Here is a 21,288-nt window from a genome sequence, read left to right on the forward strand (position 1 = left end):
GAAAGGTATCTATATTTGTGCTTCATATTATTCAAATCACCAGACCCGGATTTTGCTCGGTTATGATCAAAGATTGTGATATGATAGTAGTTGAGCATATGGCATACTTGCGATATCTTCAAGAAACACTTCTAGTTAATCTTTTACCGTTGTAACAAGTAGGCAGAATCACTTAGCCTTACGTTCTAGAGTAGTAGCTCATTTTGCACGTCCTGAGATTGACACAAAGATTGACAGTGGTGCTGTGGGTGCCAAACATAACAGCTAACCCTTCGGTTTCATAACAGCTGACCTTGAATAGACTAAGATGTTTCTAGACTGGTCGAAGCAGAAGAAGACAGTTCTTCTTGGCAGTCGTGGTGCTGTCTTTCCTCCCGAGACAAGTCTTGATTTTGGATTCGCTGAGACGCGACAGGAGTCATAGTCTGTGGAATGCGACGTTGGCGCTAATCTAGTCAAGAGGTGTTCAAAACGATGAATAGTGGAGGAACCAGCTTCTAAACATCATATTGACAACTGTTGATGAGTAGATGATTTCCAGGTCCATTGAGCTATCCAGAAACTGTAGGTTTCTAGCCCACATCCGTCAACCCTTATCTTCGGGATTCTTCCAACAACGACCAATGGCCTGCGGTATTCTACATGAATTTCCCAAACCTAAAGGTAAGGCGCAAGAAGCAGGCTTGAGGTTGTTGCGCTAATCACCACAGCGAACCACGAGTTGAGGTCCTCGTGGGACTGTTGTTTAAGCGAGAGGCATTTGCCGTTGCCACTGCCGCAGCGGGCCATCCTCGTTGTAACTCCTAGTGGCCAAAAGTTCCTTGGCAGCATATGCGGAGTGCGGGAGCAAACCAGCGTTACAGGTTGCCAAGAGGCCTGTGGGAGAAGAGACGTGAGTGCATCTTGGAGGAATATCTGTGAGTCGGTTGCTACGTGTAACCGGGTATGGTGCGTCCTAGTTCGTCTTGGCATTCCTGCCCGAGTGTTGGTGACAATAAGCAGAATCCTTCCAGATCCGAACTTGCCATCTTCAAAGGATCAAACGCGGCATAAGTTGAGTTGTGTGCGGAGTGCATGCTGGATGTGTTCCATCTGAGACCTAAGGAACGACTGTGTTCGGTGGAGATTTCTTGGAGCTGATGCTTTGCGCGATTGTTCGCCACCTTGTGGCTGTTATCGACCTCTAGGAAACTCGCGCACTCGAATTTCAAGAGGCTGCCCCAGCCGGTGTCTCTAGCGTCGGACGGACTCTTAAACGGACACAGCAATCTTGGGAGATGCTCGTCGGCTTTATGTCTAGCGCCGTTGGCCGTGCTATTCGGGGTTAGCTACGCTTGTGTCGACCAATCAAGATATGCCGATTGCATACTCTTCGCGTCAATAACATTGCAAATGTTAGCCACTTATGCTGCACAAAGAGCCCGGGAAATGAGATCTTGGAAGAAAGTGAATGTGCTTAGCGTTGTTGAAACGTTTAATTTCGCCATGTCCAGACCTCTCAGGAACAGGTCTATCAAATCATACAAGTACGCCATCCAAACCATGTCGGTTCCAGCCCAGCAAAGGCAAAACCACTGACCTAACGCCACAAATCCCAGAAAACCAACAGCAGAATGTCTTCCATCCAAAGGAACAGGTACAGCCCTTGTGGAGGCTGGGAAGGAGCAGCCTCCAGGGGTTTAGAGCTGGAGGAGGCTTCAGGAGGGTGTCTGTGTGCCATCCGAATACCTTGCCTCTACGCACGAGCTCGTCTGATGGGGGGGGGGCAAGCTGGGCATCATCTGTAACATGGGGCTTTTCCAAAGTTCTCAAACACGCTAAGAATTAGAAGATAGGAAAGATCGGATAGTAGCCATACTGCATCTAGTCAAAAATCCCACAAAATCTCTCTTGATTTTAGATGTTGGCTGGACCCAAGCCCGCATCGGCGGGGCGGGGAGCCATTTGCTGCTAAATTTGTCTATGCGTCGGCACCACGCGCAGCCATGGCGTCTTTTGGCGCCTCGAGTTAAGCTTTCTCGGGGCCAATTGTCATTCTCATTCCACGCGAATGACAATGCATATCCGTGCATGGATATCAGTCGGTGAAATGTCTTCGATATGCTGCGGAGCAAGCCGGGGTTGATGGACAACAGCTTTTACGAAATAGACAGCTTCGCCCGCTTACATCTGGCAAATCATGTTCCCATTGTCCGCATGTAACGAGATTGACAATGTGGAATGAAAAGTTGCTGTATTGTGGCACATTTACTTCCGGAAACACTTAGAACTGCAAGGCCCCTCTTCCCTTTGGCATGGTCATTTCATTTTTCCAGGGCATCTGGTCTCATAGCTGTGAGTAAGGTATGCTTCGACATAACTGACTGTGAGTGCAAAAATTCTAACCATTGCGGACCATATCAAACCCTTTGTTACTGGAATTCGACACTTGAAATCGTAAGTGAGAGTAGGTTTCCATTAAGCTGCATATGGCCTGCCACTTTTGTTTCTCCTCCAGTCCAAGTATGCATGAAGCTATACAGTGTTGAGTTCAACTGATCAAATCGTTGACACGTATACAAGGCAGTACACGCAGATTTGAAAATCTAGGCAGTTGAGACACATTTGGTTAAGGATTTATAGACGAAATTCATTCAGAATCCAATGTAAAGCAGTAAACAACTACAACAATAAATGAAGAACTCCCAGAGCCCGCTATTCAATGACTGTCGTGAACTATCCAACTCCCTTTTTTTAAGTCTTCCAACTCATTCTGAACTCACATTCTGTTTTCCGTTCCGTCATATCACTCTGGTAGTAATCAAAAGTAACACTTCCAAGGCAACTCGCCCACGGTGTCCTAATCATCAGTCTACGACTCTAGATCTCCTTCAGAAAGTCGTCAAGTTCAGTTCTGGTGTTAATTTGATTGGGAAGCATGATCTCCTCCAACACAGACACGATCGTATCAAGAGAATCGAGCTGTTGTTGTTCAAACAGCATGCAGATGTGGTGTTGCTGGACCATATAGGCCGACCACAGACGGCTCTCAAGCGCGCCAATGTGTACCAAATCATTGATCTGTTTGATGCGTGCAGTGAAATCCTCGATGGTGGTAGGATCCAAGTTGCTGAACTCCGCGTATGAAAGCAATTGGCGGTTGCCATGTTTGAGATCGTTCTCAATCCATTCCGACCCATTATTTGTCAAGGCTTGAGACACGGCGTCGAACACCCTTCTCACAGCAGTGATAACATCGGTTACAGCAATCAGCCTTATATCAGATAAGCAACTTAGTGACGCTTCGAGGACCAGGATAGTGCGTTGTAGTTCGTCTTTTAGTGCATACACGGCGCGGCGGATGCAATAAATCTGGTCCGTTCCCATGTTGCTGACTTGATAGTTGTGTCGCGGGCCTGTGATTCTCTCTGCGATCGTGGGTGAAGGGAACGACATGTACTTCGTTTTATAGTCGTTAAAGTCTCTGTAAAAATGTTAAGGTCATGTTTAAATACCGCTTTACGTTACACTCTTGACTCACATTTGCATTATAGGAAGGAAATCGTTCATCTGTCTATAGTGATCGGAAAGGGCATCGACATAGGTCGCAAAAGAATTCTCAAGTTCGATGTCCTTAGTCCTGTCACCTGCAGAGTCAAGAGCTTTGTGGATCTTCCCAAGTTCCGATAATATCCGAGTCAATGATGCTATCCACAACTGCAGGCTAGGGTCGAGTGGAATATCCCTCGCGGCAGTGCTGGGCCTCTCCCATTGGTCTGCATATTCACCTAGAATGGGAAGGAGCTCATTGACTTGCAAAGTCAAATCTTGGCAACTGGTATAGATTTTCGTCGCATAATCAGGATATGTCCTTGATTTTGCCGTCAAGTCAGAAGTTTCCGTGAGTGTTTGCTCAAGAGCCCGTAGGTTGTTGTTGATGAGGACAGGGTTTATTGAGGACTCCTCGAGATCCAAAGACTCGCCTATGGTGCCTCGCCTCGGGGACGAACTTTGTGCCTCCAAAGTAGGGGAATCAACGCGGAATATGGTGGCATTCGTCGTTTCCATTGAGTCTTCAGTCGCAAACGTTAAACCTCTGTACGGCACGGCCAGGTCTGGACGAGGTTGACCAGGCGTAATAGACTCTTGCTCCCACTGCAGGCCAAAGGTATCATTTGTACTCGGCTTTCGATGGGGTATTTGCACTGGGCTTGATTCGGTATGCTCTGGTTGTGAAGACAGCTGATTCAAAGTTCCTTGACCACCGGAAATTGTACCCGATGCCCCCATCCTCCTTGTTATTTCTTGCATGTTTTTCCTTGCAAAAGACGTTTGTCCGAAAGCATCAAAGGAGTTTCGAGAATAGGGACAAGACCGGTGCTCGACGGTTGTCTTGTAGGATAGCATGCTGGTTTGCTTCGATCCCGAGAAATCGACAGAGCACCCTTGAGTGGAGGTGGGATCATCATCGCTTTGTGACGGTTGGCTACTGAATGATGACTTGGTGTCTGACGAACAGGATGGTCGATGATCTGGGGACAAAATCTCTGTGGATTCGTCATCGGACGTCGGTAGAGATACTATAGAGTAGTTATCAGTAACCTCCTCCCAGTCATCCTCCAGGCCCCCTTTGCCAGGGCTCTCGTGTAGAGCCATGACAGTATTGGTGTCGAGATTATGTTTGGCTTAGAGATGAAATCGAGTGGTGAAGTGCGTATTGAAGAAAAGATTGATCACAAAAAAACGATGGTATTGGAAACAGGTGAGATTTTGGTCATGAAAGGCTGCGGCTCGGGGGCGGGGTATCAGTACGAGAAGCCGGGCCGTGTAGAGGGAGCAGAGCAAGTAGCTGGGTAGGTGTGACTTTCTTTCCCCCTTATTTTCTTATCGACTGACGAGGCAAAGGCGACCCAGGTGCACAGGGTGACGCAGACAGCAGACGCCATCAGCCGTGGCGTGGTCCAGTCGGAACGCAGAATAGTCTCAGACTCAAGTCGCTGGCCTGTGATGCCCAGACGAGGTGAGGCAACTGCCAGGCTGCAGCTTTGCTCAGAGCTCGCATTGGCTCACCGAAGCTTTGACCTATCAGCGAGCTCGTGTGGAGACGTAAGCTGACGATCCCTGTTTTTAGTGGCAAACTCCCTGTCACCTTGGTGGAATGTGAACCCCGCAGTGGGCTCTATGGCCCGTGCAGTCTCTCGCTTAACGAAGCGAGCCTTATCGGCCACCCTCAACCCTGTAACCTCTCCGATAAGGCCAAGCAGCACCTGCATCTAGAACATTTGGAAAGAGCCACCATTCGCAAGGAAAGAGGTAACTAATTTGTGCCGGGGCGATGCTTGTCTTCAGGGTCTCTTACCTTCGCAACCATGCACCTAACCCCTCCCTGGGTAGTAACAGACGTCACTCAGCTACTTTATCATTTACCCCCCAAAAAAAAAACATTTGGATATTATCACATGGTTCCGCTACCGCCAGTGTTCCAGGGCCATGTTCCGGGAATGGTCATATTTCTCAGCTGAGATGTATTATCTAGGCAGGTTTATGTCCTTCCCAAGGCCTAACCCCTCTATATCAAACGAAACAAAGAAAACCCAAAGTCTGATAAGACTATAACCCCAAACGCCTAACAAACAGAGAGGTCTTACGCTGATGACTCTCTGCCTTCCAGATGCCAACAATGACGATTTGAATCCGCGCCGGGTTGTTAACTGGCATAATCATCGGATGTTTGAGAGACACGAAATTTACACAATACTTCCCGCCATTCGTGCTAAAAACAAATCCCTTAGGCACTCATGCTGCTGTTCTCGTGGCGGATCTTGTTGTGGGTTCTACCCAGTTTGACGAGCTCAAGTCCATTCTTGATAGGGGGCTCGCCGCGGAGTAGGAGGCCGATCTCGCTAGGGTGGAACCAGTTCATCCATACCATGACGAGAAACATGAGCGTCGCGTCGAAGATGAAGATGTACACTTCAGTAGTCATCAGGTGGCCCTTGTTGCCCTCGAGATATTCGATCACACGGAAGATGCTTCGGACCCAGATCAAGATGCTGGTAACGTACAGCGTCAAAAGGTAGTACTTCCAACGAATCTCCGGCTGGTGTGATTTGGCGGTCGGGACTAGGGCCATGCGACGATGGAACAGGGCAGCCGTGATGATGAAGAAGCCGAAGACGATAAGTTGCACAAAGAGACCGACGATAATTGTCTTCTCTCCGATCTCCATGAAGTTGTTGGTCGGGCCAGCACCAGCCATCATGCCACCACCTTGTAGCTGTTAGCTTCTGCAACAGGTGAAGTCTGCAAATTATTTGCATCTGCTACGTACCACTCGATTGGAGGAGGAGAGAGAGCACATCGCCGGCGACGAAAATCTTTGTCAACCAACGTCTCTTGATCAGTGCGTGTTGCTCTCCGTCTGTCAACAGGATGATTCGACCAAGGATCATGTAGATGGAAGCTGCCATTAGAGCTGGTGCGATCAAAAGCAGGACATTCTGAATGATGTACGGTCCGAGGGTCCAGCATCCAGGCTTCTCTTGCGTGTTCTTAGCACGAGCAGCGTATCCGATAAGTTCGCCTACAGAGTGACCGCCATTAGCCGATTATCTCCTAATGAGTCTACGAAGACAAGAAACAAGTCGAAACTTACAAAATCCACCAATCACAAAAGCTGTCAGATACCACGTCTTTGTTCGTATCATTTGGAATAGGTGAAGGGCGGTTGTGAGGATGAAGACGATGCAGAAGAACACCGCAGCCGCCATCGAGGGCTCGAATCGGTAGAACGACCATTGCGCGTTCACGTAATCGGGATTGCACTCGCGTGCCATGGTGGGCGAGTCTAAAAGAGGACTGTCCGGGCTGTTCGACTGATGAGAGAGAGAAAGAAAGTTCGGAGACGTCGAAGTCGTTAGAGGCAAAGGAAAGTATCAAAACGAATGGAAACAGCGACTTTTGTGGTATCAGGTCTGGCTGGAGTTTGCTGACCACTACTGTGAACGAGAGAAGGCAAGGGATATTTCTATTCTAAAGTTTGCGGGATAATCTTATGCTTATGTCTCCTCAAGAATGGCCAGCCACGTGTGTGGCACATCAAAGCAATCACATTTAGCCAGCTAGCAAACCCCTAAAGATACGAGTGTTCGTCCTTTTCCTTGAACAAACGGCGGCTCCGAATTGCCTTGCGAATCGTTCTACGGAAATTTTTACTGGTTCATCTGCAGAATGGGAGTCTCACTGCGCCACGGAGGACCCACGATCCCGAGTATTCATGTCTACCACGATGGAGGAATCCGGAGGCCCCATCCGTATACAATACGGAACCAATCAGAGAAACCGGGGTACGACTTGGCGGTTCTTTGGGCGCGGGAGCTGACGAATCGAATTAGGGTGGGCAGTTGTTGGTCTACCGGGGCAGTGGATTGCGCATGACAAGGCCATCTTAACTAGCATGACTAGGGACACAAATGCTCCGCAATTGCGCGTATTCGCTTTTTTGCTTCGTATCTGCTCCGCTCCCAGACTTGAACCGTCGCATTCACGAAGGTGGCTTGGCGCTACTGTCAGTTTTTGATGGTGCGAGATCCCCTCTTATTGAATGCGAACCCGCGGGTTGGGCCAGATTTCATCCAACCTTCTTTGTATTCCCCGAGCAAACTGACTGGTTGCGGTTTGCCTCCTGTCCAAGATCTAAAGTCGTATCCCGATAATTCTTTTTCCCATCTCAGACACTCGGAACACACGCATGAGCTTACACCCAACCCAATGGCAACCCGTCGTTCCCACACCAAATCCCGGAATGGCTGCCGAGACTGTAAGCGGAGAAAGGTCAAGGTCAGTTCGCTCCCCTTTTCCTCCAAGGTCGATACCGCGGGCCGAACACGCGGGAAGCTAGGTTGGCTTCCTCCCTGGGCGCCACTGGGGTGTTAATCCTACCAATGGATTGAGAGCATGTCTGACTGGTTGTCTCAGTGCGACGAAGTTTACCCGTCCTGCTTCAACTGCACTAGGCATGGTATTACCTGCAGTCTGTCATTGACGTCTCAGAGCTCGCCTAGCGATATCACCCCTCAACGGCCATCTGCCCCGTCATCTGCACCAAGCCTGAGCCCTGCTTCCAAATATGGGTTCCTGGACGTGGCTGCCAGCCGCAGTAGTCATCCAGCACCAAATATAGAGGTTTGGAATCGCAGCTTGGAGTTGATGCATCACTATACCCTGGCCACTGCCGACTCACTAGCCACACGTCCGGACATGCAGTATGTGTGGCGCGTTGTGGTCCCCGAAATCGGCTACAACTGCAACTTTGTATCGCACGGCATTCTTGCCCTAGCAGCACTGCACAAGGCTTACCTTATCCCTTCCGAGCGGGAGACATACGTTGACCTCGCGGCAGCTCACCAAACTGCGGGTCTCGAAGGTTTCCGTGCAGAGCTGCACAACATCAACGACACCAACTGGCAGTCCTTCTTCAGCTTCTCCTCTCTTGTAGTTCTATTTGTGTCGTCGATACCTCTACGCACGGCAAGAGAGACTGAGACACTCCCTCATGTTCTAGAGCTCTTCAGCTTCATACGGGGAATCCGTGCTGTTATAGAACCGTATCAGGCTCGTTTGATACAGACAAAATTCTCGCCTCTAGTTTATGGCGCATGGGTCATCAACCCCCATGAGGCCAATTACCAGTATGTCAGGCACCAGCAAACATGGCAATTGTTTTTTTATTTGTATCGAACTAATGACCTTCTAAAAGCAATCCGCCCATGCACCAGTCCCCACTCCCCAAGGACATTTTCAAGGCCTTTGGCGAACTTTCAGAATTCTTTCACCAATCATTAGAGGGGAAAAGCCTCGAGGAATATCTCAGCGCCATAGCTGAGCTGGAGAAGGCAATCTACCTCGTCGCTCACGCCGGTCCTTTTCCTGAGGTTGGTTCGCTTATATTTTGGCCGTATACCATTCCCGAGAATATAATGAACGATATCCAATCAAGGAACCCGTACAGCATTCTGCTTGTGTCGTATTTTGCGGTACCGCTCTGCGTGATGGAGCAGAGGTTCTGGTACATGAAGGGGTGGTCGCGGAGGCTCTTGGGCGTCTTGGACGAGTGCCTGACGGAATATCCAGCGCTTATGGAGATGGCTGAGTGGCCCAGGAAACAGATTACCGAGCTTTACGGTATTGTTTAGATGCGTGGCGACTGGAGTTTCTTATCGAGCTGGGCGGGGCTTTTAGTGCTTTACAGCTGGTGATCGACTGTGTATGATGCATGCATGCGGTGAAAGCAAAATAGAGATGGGTTACATCTTAATCTGGATGTAGACGCAGGCATTCGAGAAAAGGCCTGGTAGAGGTGTGGTATCATCACTGGGACAGTGGTTACTCCTGCATTGAGGGTTGCGGGAAGTGAATGAACAGGAGAGGATACACTCTGCTCACGGCTGGGAATGCACTGAGGTACAACGATGTGCTTCTTACTATCAGACTTGCTCACCTGAGGTGACAAGAGGTCTTTGTAGCTTTACAATTGAAGAAACCCGAAAAAATGAATGCAAGATAAATTTGATCAATCGGATTAGGCCACAACAGTTCCCTCCCCCTAATACATCCTAGGGGTTCTAATTTGAGAATTATTTAACCGCATGTAAACCATCCAACCTTTACAACGTGAAAACAGCTCGACTATTCATCCCAGTCAGGTCCTGGCCCGACATAGGGATGGTCACTGACGGGTCTACAATATCCAAACGTTCCACCAGGTTCCTCCACCGTCTCCTTCAAGACTCTGCAAGGCCTGCCATCGTAAGGACACTAGAAAGCGCGATTAGAAATGCGCTTTTGCGTGAAAAGGGACAAAGCAGTGAGGATCTCGGTAAATACCTCCCGGCCGCAGGGGTATGCGGCCCCTGTTTCAGTGATTAAGCATTCCTGGGTGGTAGTCATGCACCACTACCGTACGAGAAAGTCGTTAGCATGCTCCGGTAAAGATTCTATGGTAAGGTTCCTTTGTAGAAGAGAACGGACGTGGAGGGTCCTGCTTACGCCACGGTGCCATCGGCCATTAGTTTCTTCCATTAACCAAGGGGGAAATTTTGCATAGCCGGTGGCGTAAACAAGGAGGGGGAAGGCGAGGATGTGTGCGACGTGCATTTTCGAATTGGCGCAGGTTAGGGGGAGAGCAAATTGTATCGGGACGGGGCCTTGTAAGGGAGCTGGGGCTTTTGGGATGGGGTATTTATGTATTGGATCACCACCCTGGTGCCTCAAGGTTTGCGAAACAACTGGAATCAGAGAATTTTGACACGTTGTGGCCACTCCTGTGAGGATCAAGCCGGCAAGGTGCCTCTGCGTGAAAGTCAACAGCATTTCGTGTGTTGTGGCAATTTAAAGGATCTTGTATCGATTTCGTCACCTTCTTCTACCAATGACCAGGTTACGCTTGTATGGAATGAGATGCCTTGGTTGATATTATCTAGCCAACACAAAAACTGGAAATACTGTGCATTTGCTTCATTGACGCACGCGATCAACGTTTTTCCGCAAAAAAAGGACAGTAGTTCATTAGAGAGCCACCAGCCAGCCAGACCCTGAAATATTTTACGAAAAACTTCACCGTCTTGCTCCCAAAGGCATCTTCGAAAAAGGACCAAATACTCCAGTCATAGGACTCGCGGGCCGATATCTTTTCATGAAAGTTAAGGCAATGTAACATTAATAGCAAAATACAACTCCATTTCGAAGGATGCCGCATGTAGCAAGTTCGTGAGTGCACTACTCGTTCGTCAGCATCAACATCGTAGCGAAAAGCAGTTCTTCCAAGACGTACCGGAAGTTGAAGATCGCAAGGTAGGAATGCGTCTGTATCATGCCAGTGGCAGAAGTTGTGCTCCAAGTTGCATTTCTGTCAGATACAAAGGACGTGTTAGCCTTGTCCTGCCTCATGGCGGTACGCTACCTAAGAAAATGGGATTCTTTGAGGGACACTCGAGGGTAATGAGGTGCATGACTGTACTTACACCCAGCTCAGGACAAGCGCCGACACCAAAGGCCATCAGGATGACTGCGACAACACTGGGAGTCTGGAAGCGCATCTTACGTTGATTGTAGGAAGATAGGACTTTGGTGATGTTAGCGTGATATGATGTGGTTTCTTTTGGTGAGAGATTACCATTGAGTATGCGTTGTACGTGAAATCAAGTGACAGCTTAAATCATATTGTTTCTGTCAATTATTTGAGTTCAAATAATTTGAATCTTCGTTCCATGGATTAACATGAGATATAGTTTTAGAAATACCTGGATTTCAAGCCCACCTATCTGGGACTGTAGAATAAGGTATGAACATACTCTTTTTATTACGCAACCTGCTCTGGTACTGTTGGTAATTAAGGTAATATAGGTGTTCAACTTAGAGTATCTGCTAAGTGCTCTTCTATACTCCTATTTCATTCTTGGCTTTCTGTGGGACAACAATTATCGATGTAAGCTATTCTGCCGTTGTCAGATACATACTGTCTAGATACAACGGACTTTGGTGGCTCTAAGCGGCGCTATATCCTCTTTGGTGCCTCATCTATCCTTAATAAGAGTTAATGATATATCTGCACAAGTTTAATGTAAGGAGACCTAGGGAGTCGGCAGAAGCATGCCAAGAAAAATCGATGTTCGGCGATATGATGCATGTCCATGATTCAGTAACCGTTAGCCGAAACAAATAACCAAGACGAAGTTAAATTTGAAGTTTCTTAGAACAGCTAGTCGGGGCCGAAATTTGCCTTTTCTGGCTCGGAGGTTTTCAGCGTCGACGCATGTGCTTTCCGAGCTCCGGTAGCGTTTCCCCTCTTGCCTTGAACTTAATCACCATCTTTCCACAACATCTAGCAACAGGCAGTATGCTAAAACGCCCGAAGCCGTGATTCTCATTTTATTACCTGTCAACCGATCGAATGCAGAAAATATCTGTTGAAGATACCGTGACCGCGCTCTCTAACGTCAGCGAGCAACGGAACAATTGTCATCGGTCATGGTGGAAAGACAAAGGTCTAAGAGAGCTGAACCTACGGCTGCTTGCCGTGTTTATATCACCAGTAATGATTGGCTATGATGGAGCCTTGATTGGAGGACTCTTAACGGTTCCGCAATGTAGGCACAAAACTGGGATTGGCATTACAAGTTAGATCCATACAAAGCTAACACATGAGTACCTAGGGTATCGAGGTAAACTCATCTCCAATAGTCTGAACTCAATCCTTCTAAGCCATCTCTAGATCTCGGATTCAGCCCAAAAGATACCAATCTGACTGGAATCATGGTTGCGGGCTACTCAATCGGCGGTGCTATCATGTTCTGGGCAGTAAGCTGGGCTGGAGATATTATAGGTCGACGGAGAGTTATAATGCTAGGTGACATTATAATGATTGCTACAGGCAAGGCACCCTCATTTCAAGCCTTCAGTGGCATAGCTGACTGCCTCGTTATCCAGCGCTTGGACAGACATTCTGCTACAAAGCACGCCTCTACATTCTGACTCGATTCTTGGTATGGTGCCTTGTGATTGAATTGAATCGAATCAAAAGACTAATACGAGGAAGATGGGCGTAGGTGGTATTGTCATCGTTTGCTTAGGCCCTGTCTTATTGACAGAGTTGGCCCATCCACGGCAAAGGGGTGCGCTAGTCGCAACTTACTCATCATTCTTTTACGTAGGAGCTACAGGTAAGGCAAACACAAAGTACAAAATCGGCTATTTGCTGACGGTGATTGCTTACAGCATCAGCATGGTTTACTTATGGCAGCCTTCACCTCGGGAATGAATGGAGTTGGCGCTTACCTGTGGTCATGCAGGTTTTGCCCCCACTCCTACAGTTACCATTGATGCTGCTGGTGCCTGAGTCTCCCAGATGGCTACTATCACGCGGCCAGGAAACAGAAGCCAAACAGATTTTGTCCAAATATCACGCTAATGGGGATGAATCAGATGAGCTTGTCCAAGCGGAATACCATCAAATTTGTAGCAGCCTTGAAAACGAAAAGCGACAAGACGGTACTTCTTGGATGGCTTTTCTCCAAACCCCGGGCAACAGACGGCGACTGTTCATCATCGTAACGACCTCACTCATCTCCCAGTGGAGCGGCGGTGGGATCATTACTTACTATTTTGCCGCTGCACTCAAATCAGTCGGCATCAGGCAGCCATTACAATAGGCGGGAATCAACGGGGGTCTCCAGACTTTCAACTTCGTCATTGCGTTGTTTAGTGCGAATCTGGTTGATAGGGCCGGACGGCGCATCTTGTTTCTGTTTTCCACGGCTACTATGCTTCTTGCAATGGTAGGCATCACTGTCGCCACCGAGCAGTTCTCAGTGAATCCGCGATCGGAAGCCGGTTCGGCGGTGGTTGTCATGTTTTTCATCTTTCAGTTTGGATTCGATAGTGGCTACGCTCCCCTTGGGACCACCTATTTAGCGGAGATCTGCCCTTTCTATTTAAGGGCGAAAGCAGTTTCTCTTCACTACTTCATCACCATGGCGAGCGCAGTTGCTGGGCAGTACGCAAATCCTGTCGCTATGAGTAACCTGGGTTGGAAGTACTACCTGTGTTATGTAGCTGTCCTTGTTGTTGGGTTAGCACTTGCGTGGTTTGCATTTCCAGAGACAAACGGATACACTGTCGAAGGTATTGAGAGAATTTTCGATGGAAATAAGGAGTAGAACTACAGACACACCCGCACGAGTGGAGCATAGGCGAGGTTTAACGAGATATGGTAAACAGTATAACAAATGCTGTAGAAGGCGTGCGTTTTTCTTCCAAAACAATGGAAGGAAGTCACCCTCTCTGGGTGTTTAAATTACGAGATTGGCCCTTTCCCTAAATGTCTGCAGCAGTTCTTGTTTTATGTGATGTTATGTAAATAAGTTATCATGGCCTTCGTAAGCCTTTTATTTGTTTCACTCATGTGATCTAAGGCGGGGTTTTCACTGATGAGAGGCGCCTGGAACTTCATCGAAAATTAGGAGCCTAATCTCGGTTCTAACAGTGAAGGGGTTTGTCTTTCAGATTTTTCCTGTTATGATATACTTTTGCCATAACTATTGAAGTGGCCTCGCCTTTGTCAACTATCCTCAGTAACGGAGTTACTGTTGAGTAGTACTCAATAGCTCAATATTAACAAACTTTTGCAGCCACCGAGGAAACTATGACAAACGTTGCACTGCTTTGGTCCGCTCAATTGGTCTTCATGTGTGTCTAGGCAGTTAGGCTGTGGAAGCCCGTTCCGTACGAACTTCTTGATTTGGACATGTTGGGAAGAGGGGAGGGGAGCCGTTTAGCGCTGACGCCCAACCGTTTAGTCTTGCAGAACAGGCTGGGCTGAGCTATCAAGTCTACTTAGTGACCAATCATTTGTATCTGAGCCACATGTGGTCAGTTGACTAACTCAAATAATCACAGTTAGGGGTTTCGCCAACTTAGCTGAGCGGAGTAACTCCCCCGACATCACTTGCATGCCAACTCGGAGTCCGGGCTAAGGAACCGTTGGCTTGCAAATATAGGGCAATTCGTAACAGCGAAGATCTCCTTTTGTTTGTTGTCTACGTAGAAGTATTTTGCTTTACAGAACCACGCCATTGTCTATTGATGGGATTTCAAGTCCGAAACAATGTAGGCATCTAGAAAGGTCATTAGTATCTCGGTGAAGCGGCAAGGATTTCCGGGCAGTAAGTCTACAAGATGGCGATCGCAGTTTTCTTTCATTGTAAGTATTTTAGTGGCCCAAAATCACAAAGCCAAAGCCCGTAGGAATGAGTCTATAAAATGGTGATCAAAGTCGCGCAAGATGGACCTTAAATGCCAACATCATCATCTCATTTGAACCTCAAGGATAACCTTTGTTATACACCAACACTTACCAGTGTCTCATTATGCGTTTCTCGACTATTCTCTCAGCGGCTGTCTTCTCACTCGGCGTGAGCGCAGCAGCCACTCCTGATGTGGACAAGCGGCAAGCTTCCGCCCGTGGTGTAAGTGTTGTCGTTACAGAGCTTCTTTTGGAAGCTTGACGTAACATGACTTCTCACTAACTTATCTGCTTCCACAGACTTGCCAGGTCGGCAGCAATGAGTGCACCGTCAATGGTGTGCTTCGGTTCAGTTGCAGACCGTCTCGGGTACGTCGATGGCAATCAGTTTTGAAACCTAATGACTATTTACTTGGCAACATGCTGACTTCTAGCTAATACATAGTGCCCTTACGATGGCGCTGGGTGCACCGTCATCTCTCTTGGCTCCTCGGGGCGTTCAGTGGTCTGCTGAAGAGCTGATAACAGCCGGCCTTTTCTCAGACACGAGGTTACAAAACATGCAAAGAGGTACGTGAGGGCATGAAATAGTCAAGACCACTAGTCATCTACACGTAAATGTAACAGAAAGGCCCGTTCATCGTGTCCAATAAGTTCCCAAGCTTTACTTTCGGTGCGTTGACAGACAAGTCAACATCGTCATTCAATGTGCCGTTCGGCGCTCCAAAGTCCATCATTCTTGTTGTACCAGAGACGGCTGCTAGGCGAGTGTTGAGATCTTGCATCTGCCAAATCCACCAAGTCCGGTCGACCATGCCGTGATGAAGCCAGAACGCGGGGTCAGCTGGCGAGTTGTAGAAGTCCTTAAGTGTACGGGGAAAGTCAGCTCACAACCTCTACCCTACAAATGAAGTTACGGTAATTTTAGAAGGGAGAAGAGCTGCGACTTACACCACCTGGGTCTCCAGAAATTGTAAAGTGGCCACCGCCATGAACACCAAGATTACCCTTTTGCATATCACCCTGCATCACAGTCTGAAACCAGTAGATGTCTTTGTTTTCAGTAATAAGACTGTACGTGTAAGCTTCAGAAGTGAACTTGGACGAGTTAGGGTTGATGTCGCGGCGGAGACATCGCGGGTTGTATCCCAGACCGTCCTGGCGGGGGTTACGGGGCACATCGTTGAGGACGGGGGCGACAGGGCCGAGGTTGGATTTGAAACTATTCAAAGTGTCAGATGATCTCACCACGGCATGGCAGGTATTGCAGAGAACGTACTCCTTGAAAGGCCCATCCAGAATGCAGCCACCGCCGTCAGCTGGCGGTATACTGAGGCTACCAAAGGCAATAGCGGGGTGCGGGACCTTCGCTCCGTTGCCGGACATGCTAGTTTCATTGCCATTGAAAACAGGTGACTTTAGAGGGTCGGCTGCGTAGTAGGGCCAGTGTTCGTACTGCTAACTGTTAGCATCTGCCAGTTTGTCAGGCAAGTCAACAAAACTGACTGGCTGAAATCCTTTGTAACCACATTCCTCTCTCAATGCCTTCTCATAGGCCCATACATAGTATCGATGCCAAGATAAGAAGTTGGCCTGTAGCGAAGTCAGACTTCATCTCAAAAGTAAGTTTAGTAATGCAACATACGGTTCCGTGGATACTCAGGGTTTGCTGGATATGAGTCGCTACAAAATCATCGTATCGACTCTTGCTCCCAGGTGCTACTGAGGCGGAGTACTTTGGGGGCTTGGTCGCAAGGCACTTTACGGCAGAAATGTAATCTTTTCTCTCATCCAGAGTGAGAGATGACCTTGAGATACGAATCAGCATGAAACGTAGTGAAAGAGTAAAGAAACACAAGATAAGATTTACCATTCTTTTCTCTTGATGGCTTTCTCCAGCGTACAGCCGGACTTGGGCGGATGCTGTGCAAGGTAAGCCTTCAGCTTTTCCATGCCTGCATCTTGCAATTGGTCCACTCTGTCTCGAGGATAAGGACCCGCAATTGCATGTCCTGCCAAAATGGCATAGACGCAAGCTGTTGAGATATGCATGATGCTGTTGGGTCGCTCTTTGGTGGCGAGAGTCTTGGTAACAGATCAAAGCTGGGTTCTCTCAGCCTGACTAAAATAAAGCAAAGCAAGTAGATAGATTGAAGAATCTAGCGGTAAGACCATTTAAGAGAGAAGCTCGGCGGGAGAAAACTCAACAAACCCCACCCAGCTTCTTGGCTGTGTTCGTTGGTGGCTAAACAGCCCTGGTCTATCGTCTGCAGCATCTTGCAGCCAAATGACTCTTAGATTGCCCCCTCATTAATAAGCCCTTCGTATCAACTGCCGGTTCGTAGTAAGTTTTGATGGATGAAACGGATGGTGATGTTTGCAAAGGTTCCTCCATGCAATTCAACGGACCTAATGTTGCACTTGACGACTCAATCGTTTGATTCGCATGAGATGAGCTTAAAACAACCTTATCTACATTCCGTCACTGGTAAAGTAAAATGCCTAAGAAATTTCAAGACGGGATTGTGACTTGGGCTTTACTGGTGTTCATTGGGTCGGTATAAATTGAGGTTACAGCCGGTCACTATTCCGTTTCGCCTAAATCACATAAACATGGGTGCTGAAATTAAGAACAACTCATTATGTCAGATCGGCAATATTACCTTGGCAGCATACCCGCCACATACAAACATGAATCGTGTGAAATTTTCACAATGAGAGTGGTATTCTACCGACAGCAAGTTCTCGGCAAAATATGCTTGTGAACAAACGTCCGGCATTATCACTTTGCCATCGCCCTTTGCAGAACTACGCTCACAGTGGTCTCCAGCTACTAGGCTTTGGATCCCTTCTCTTCCTTCGCACCAATTCTTAAATTGTGGAGTTGAGGTGGAGCGCCCTCGTGTTCATACCAGACCATCAAATGCTACCTATAATAATGTTTTCTCTGGTTAGTAAGACTTGTGCAACCTCAACAGGGCAAGTCTGATCACTGACCAATAAAACAAGATTGTATAGGAGAACAAATGGCTCAAGGCAATTATGCGCCGGGTGGAGACTGCTTAGCAATTCTGGCGGAACACGACGTCCCGATTGTGGAGGACCTCAGTGCCAACGAGGACCTTGGCTAGGCTATCAATGGAGACCGAGATGAAGTGAAGGCAGACACTGCATTAGCCGGGTATAAACAATAGAGGATAGGTATATAAGCATTGTTTTTGGCACAGCAGACCTGGGATATATCATGGAGAAATATAAACCTAGCCTTGGATTGTTTTATTTTTAAGCTAGTGAAAGTATTGCGATTAACTAAGTATTTGCGATAATATAGTGTTCGTATCTTTATATGAACTGAAACAAAGCTGGAGATTCGTTCCGTCGAAGAGATATACATCTTATGTTGATAACAGGTTCAGACTCTAATCAGGATGACCTAGGTAATATGACCAAGAGATCCCATGATTTCTGCGAATCAAGTCGACACCCCAGTGACTTATTTGTTGCTGTTCTCACTTTGTCTCTCTTATCCAGTAGGAGTAACTGTCTGATGCCAGAAGTGGAATGATTATTCTGGGAAGCCTGTAGGTGGCAGCCGTTGTGCTGTCTGTGCCGTCGCGATGCAATCGTCGGATTTTCGTGGTTCTGGTAGTCGTGAACACGGTTCCCTCATGATTCATGCCCCAAGTTACATAAGGCTACTTTGGAACGATCATGCCAAGACTCTCACCAGGCACTTGACCCGAAGAGCATCGATTATCAAAATCTAACATAGTCTTCGAAAAGATTCGATAATGAAGTAGAGCCGGCGCTGCTCTTGCTCGGCTTTGCATGTTCTGGCATAAAATCAGACTCCTTGTTAATCCTATTAAAAGACCCAGTGTGGTGCTGGCCCCTGTGCTTCTTTAAAACGATATCGTTTTCAAAGTGAACTTCGCATTCAGCGCAGAAAGCCTGCATCTTCGCCTTGAAAGCAGCATAGCGCTCAGATTCTTGCAGTGGCCTTTTGTGTTGCGAACCACCATGAGAGCTTGACTGCTGTCCGTATTCCTGACCTGAGTCGAAATGAATAGGGGTAGTAACTTGGGGACTTTCGATATGGCTTTCCCTGGCCTCTGAAGTTAAGTTTCCCTTTCCTGTTCCGCGTTTAGGGCTATCCTTTGCATCGATTTTAATCTTAGCAGTCCTTGTCATTTGTGGTTCTGGGACATCAGTTGAGCCATCGTCGCCCTTAACCTCTCCCGACGTCTCTTCTGGATCGCTTGGAAAAGACTCAAGGGCTAAAGATCGTAAATGTTCGATAATGTGACTCTCCAGATGACCCTTGACTGCAGCCTCATCTGTGGCACAAAGCGGGCATGTTGCGAACAGTTTCGCCTTCTTGCGACAGTTCCGGTTCGCTAAAGCGCGCAGCTGAGAATCGCTCAGGTTGGCTTTGTGGGACTGCTGGATGTGTTTCATATAATCGTCGCGGGTAGAGAAAGACCCGATGCTATGGTGGGAATAGCAGCGCCAGAATATGCCATGCTGGTCCATATGTTTTCGCCATTCGTCCACATGATTTAAGACCACATCTGGCTTATCACAGTCGTCAAAGAGACACACATATAGGTCTAGATCGTTTTTGACATGGTCCCTTGAGTTTTGCTTAGTATAGAATCAACACTCACCACCTTTATGAGTAAGGAAAAGTACTCACTTCCATTTCCGTTCATTGAACGCGACATCAGCGGAGAGTACGTGAAGGCAGTACGGGCAGATGATACCTCCTTCTTCTCCAAGGCCTGGATTCTGGAGTTGTTCTAATAATGACTTGGACTTTTTCGGTGCGCCTCTTGCATCGGTAAATCCCTCGGACTCAACTTCCTGTTGAATTTTCAGCAGCCAATACTTCTGTTTAGAGACGAGCTCAGGGTCAGATGGGGGAATGAGTGTTTCGTAGCCATCCAAAGTATTTGTATTACTGCTTGAAGCAGTGGATGGTTTTAAAGTAGCACTTCTTGACCTTAATGAGTCTAAGGCTGTTCTCCTTGTAATTTGCGAAGGCGAAGATACGGGAGCTGAACCAGTTAAAGCCTTTTCAGTACTCTGTTTCGTTTTGGCAGTGATTAATGATGATGTGTGATGAACGGCTGGCACTACAAAATGGGCCTTTGAATTTTGCTTTAGAGACTGAATGACGGTAACCCCTTGGCGATGTCTGCGATACAAGGTTTGTTTTCGTCGCAATAACATGGCATGAACAAGTCGCTGTCGGATGTTTTCGCTGATTCTAGGGAAAAGATTGCTAACATGACGCTCAAAAGTGGTAAAAAGTAGGGGTTCTGTATCATGAACTGTATCATCGTTGTTCGCAAAGTTGCGTGACATCTGAATTTGAGGTACGTGGCTCGCTCTCCGGATGGTGCTTGAAATCTTATTGAGATGGCTGATCTCTGTCCCAATATGGAGAAAAGAAACTTTCAGTCGATCGACTTGAGCATCCAAAGATTGCTTTATTCTGCCGGTCCCGAGTATTTCGAGGCAATTGGAGCCTAGAGGATGTCAACTATCTGTTCGCTAAGGAAATTCATGACATGAGCCAAGGGAAAGAAACAGATGTATGAAACTCACACACTATGATGCGGTAGAATAGAGACTCAAGTATGCCACGTACGGCATTTCGAACGTCTGAAGCATATCGAAGACAATAGTCCATGGATGCCTGTTCATCTGCGAAGACCCCCATAGCTGTTGCCCAGGTGGAAAACCTTGCCATTTGATCCTCCACCATTGACAGCTCTCGGGCATGAATTTTGGAGGCTCGTATAAGACTCTTCTGAAATGCATCTAGACATCTTTTGGCAGAAGCCTCAAGAGTCGACCTCGTCGAGTCGGAAGTTTCGTTAAATGCATCCTTAGTAGCCATGATGCTGACTCTTAGAGCGGGAATTGGGTGTGATAAAACATCTCAGTCACACCAATTCTGTCGACGTGATTGACTTTCAATTTTGATTCCGTCGCCCTGAGAATGAAACAAATGATTAAGAACATCACTTAAAAGAATCGTTAAGTTGGAAGCGACCAGAGGGGCGCGTAATCATTGACAGGGTTCATCGAATGAGGGGGCACTAACCTATATCGGCTTTTCACTAGCAATTCTCGCTAGAACTTAATACTAGAACCCAACTTATCCTTCATGCTATATTTAAGTTAGGTTTGTATTGGGATTATAAGGTTATTGATAAGATTAAATATACTAAATGGGTCTTAATCGGCAAGCTAGGGCATGACTTGGTGATATAACCAGAAATTCCAAGAACGAGGATGTTAGCACCCCAGGTCGATTTGTTAAGGGACTTTCAATAATCTGTTCAGCCGCAGCGCCCTTATGGCCAATTAATTATCTCACCAAGGTCACCTGATCACAGCCGTTTCGCAGCAGGCGACCAGCAAAGGCATAATCGGTGGCATCTTGACAGGTGCCTGAAGCCTCGCAAACGGCTCTACAGGATAAAACTGATACCGCAATC

General features: G+C 47.5%; 6 protein-coding genes across 6 annotated transcripts; 2 read left to right on the forward strand and 4 right to left on the reverse strand.

Moving 5' to 3' along the window:
- Positions 1-2,859: 2,859 nt before the first annotated feature.
- Positions 2,860-4,047, reverse strand: CTRU02_210056 (uncharacterized protein; the record flags this gene model as incomplete). The annotated part of the gene is made up of 2 exons (XM_036720874.2): positions 2,860-3,463; positions 3,521-4,047. The coding sequence occupies 2 exons, from the start codon at positions 4,045-4,047 to the stop codon at positions 2,860-2,862; spliced, it is 1,131 nt and encodes a 376-aa protein (XP_036587714.2).
- Positions 4,048-5,767: 1,720 nt separating this feature from the next.
- Positions 5,768-6,815, reverse strand: CTRU02_210057 (RTA1 domain protein; the record flags this gene model as incomplete). The annotated part of the gene is made up of 3 exons (XM_036720875.1): positions 5,768-6,249; positions 6,311-6,562; positions 6,635-6,815. The coding sequence occupies 3 exons, from the start codon at positions 6,813-6,815 to the stop codon at positions 5,768-5,770; spliced, it is 915 nt and encodes a 304-aa protein (XP_036587715.1).
- Positions 6,816-7,749: 934 nt separating this feature from the next.
- On the forward strand, positions 7,750-9,173 carry CTRU02_210058 (uncharacterized protein; the record flags this gene model as incomplete). Its single annotated transcript, XM_070205385.1, has 3 exons — positions 7,750-7,818; positions 7,957-8,669; positions 8,738-9,173. The coding sequence occupies 3 exons, from the start codon at positions 7,750-7,752 to the stop codon at positions 9,171-9,173; spliced, it is 1,218 nt and encodes a 405-aa protein (XP_070061033.1).
- A 4,125-nt stretch (positions 9,174-13,298) lies between these two features.
- CTRU02_210059 (hexose transporter) lies at positions 13,299-13,694 on the forward strand (the record flags this gene model as incomplete). Its single annotated transcript, XM_036720878.1, has 1 exon — positions 13,299-13,694. One exon carries the CDS (start codon positions 13,299-13,301, stop codon positions 13,692-13,694), a length of 396 nt encoding a protein of 131 aa, XP_036587718.1.
- A 1,693-nt stretch (positions 13,695-15,387) lies between these two features.
- Positions 15,388-16,831, reverse strand: CTRU02_210060 (tyrosinase central domain-containing protein; the record flags this gene model as incomplete). Its single annotated transcript, XM_036720880.1, has 6 exons — positions 15,388-15,642; positions 15,731-16,001; positions 16,059-16,234; positions 16,286-16,372; positions 16,425-16,587; positions 16,650-16,831. The coding sequence occupies 6 exons, from the start codon at positions 16,829-16,831 to the stop codon at positions 15,388-15,390; spliced, it is 1,134 nt and encodes a 377-aa protein (XP_036587720.1).
- A 1,704-nt stretch (positions 16,832-18,535) lies between these two features.
- Positions 18,536-20,684, reverse strand: CTRU02_210061 (serine/threonine protein phosphatase; the record flags this gene model as incomplete). Its single annotated transcript, XM_036720881.1, has 3 exons — positions 18,536-19,412; positions 19,476-20,310; positions 20,390-20,684. The coding sequence occupies 3 exons, from the start codon at positions 20,682-20,684 to the stop codon at positions 18,536-18,538; spliced, it is 2,007 nt and encodes a 668-aa protein (XP_036587721.1).
- Between the last annotated feature and the right edge of the window lie 604 nt (positions 20,685-21,288).

The sequence above is a fragment of the Colletotrichum truncatum genome (assembly GCF_014235925.2).
Source record: "Colletotrichum truncatum strain CMES1059 chromosome Unknown Contig_0006, whole genome shotgun sequence".
NCBI lineage: Eukaryota > Fungi > Ascomycota > Sordariomycetes > Glomerellales > Glomerellaceae > Colletotrichum > Colletotrichum truncatum.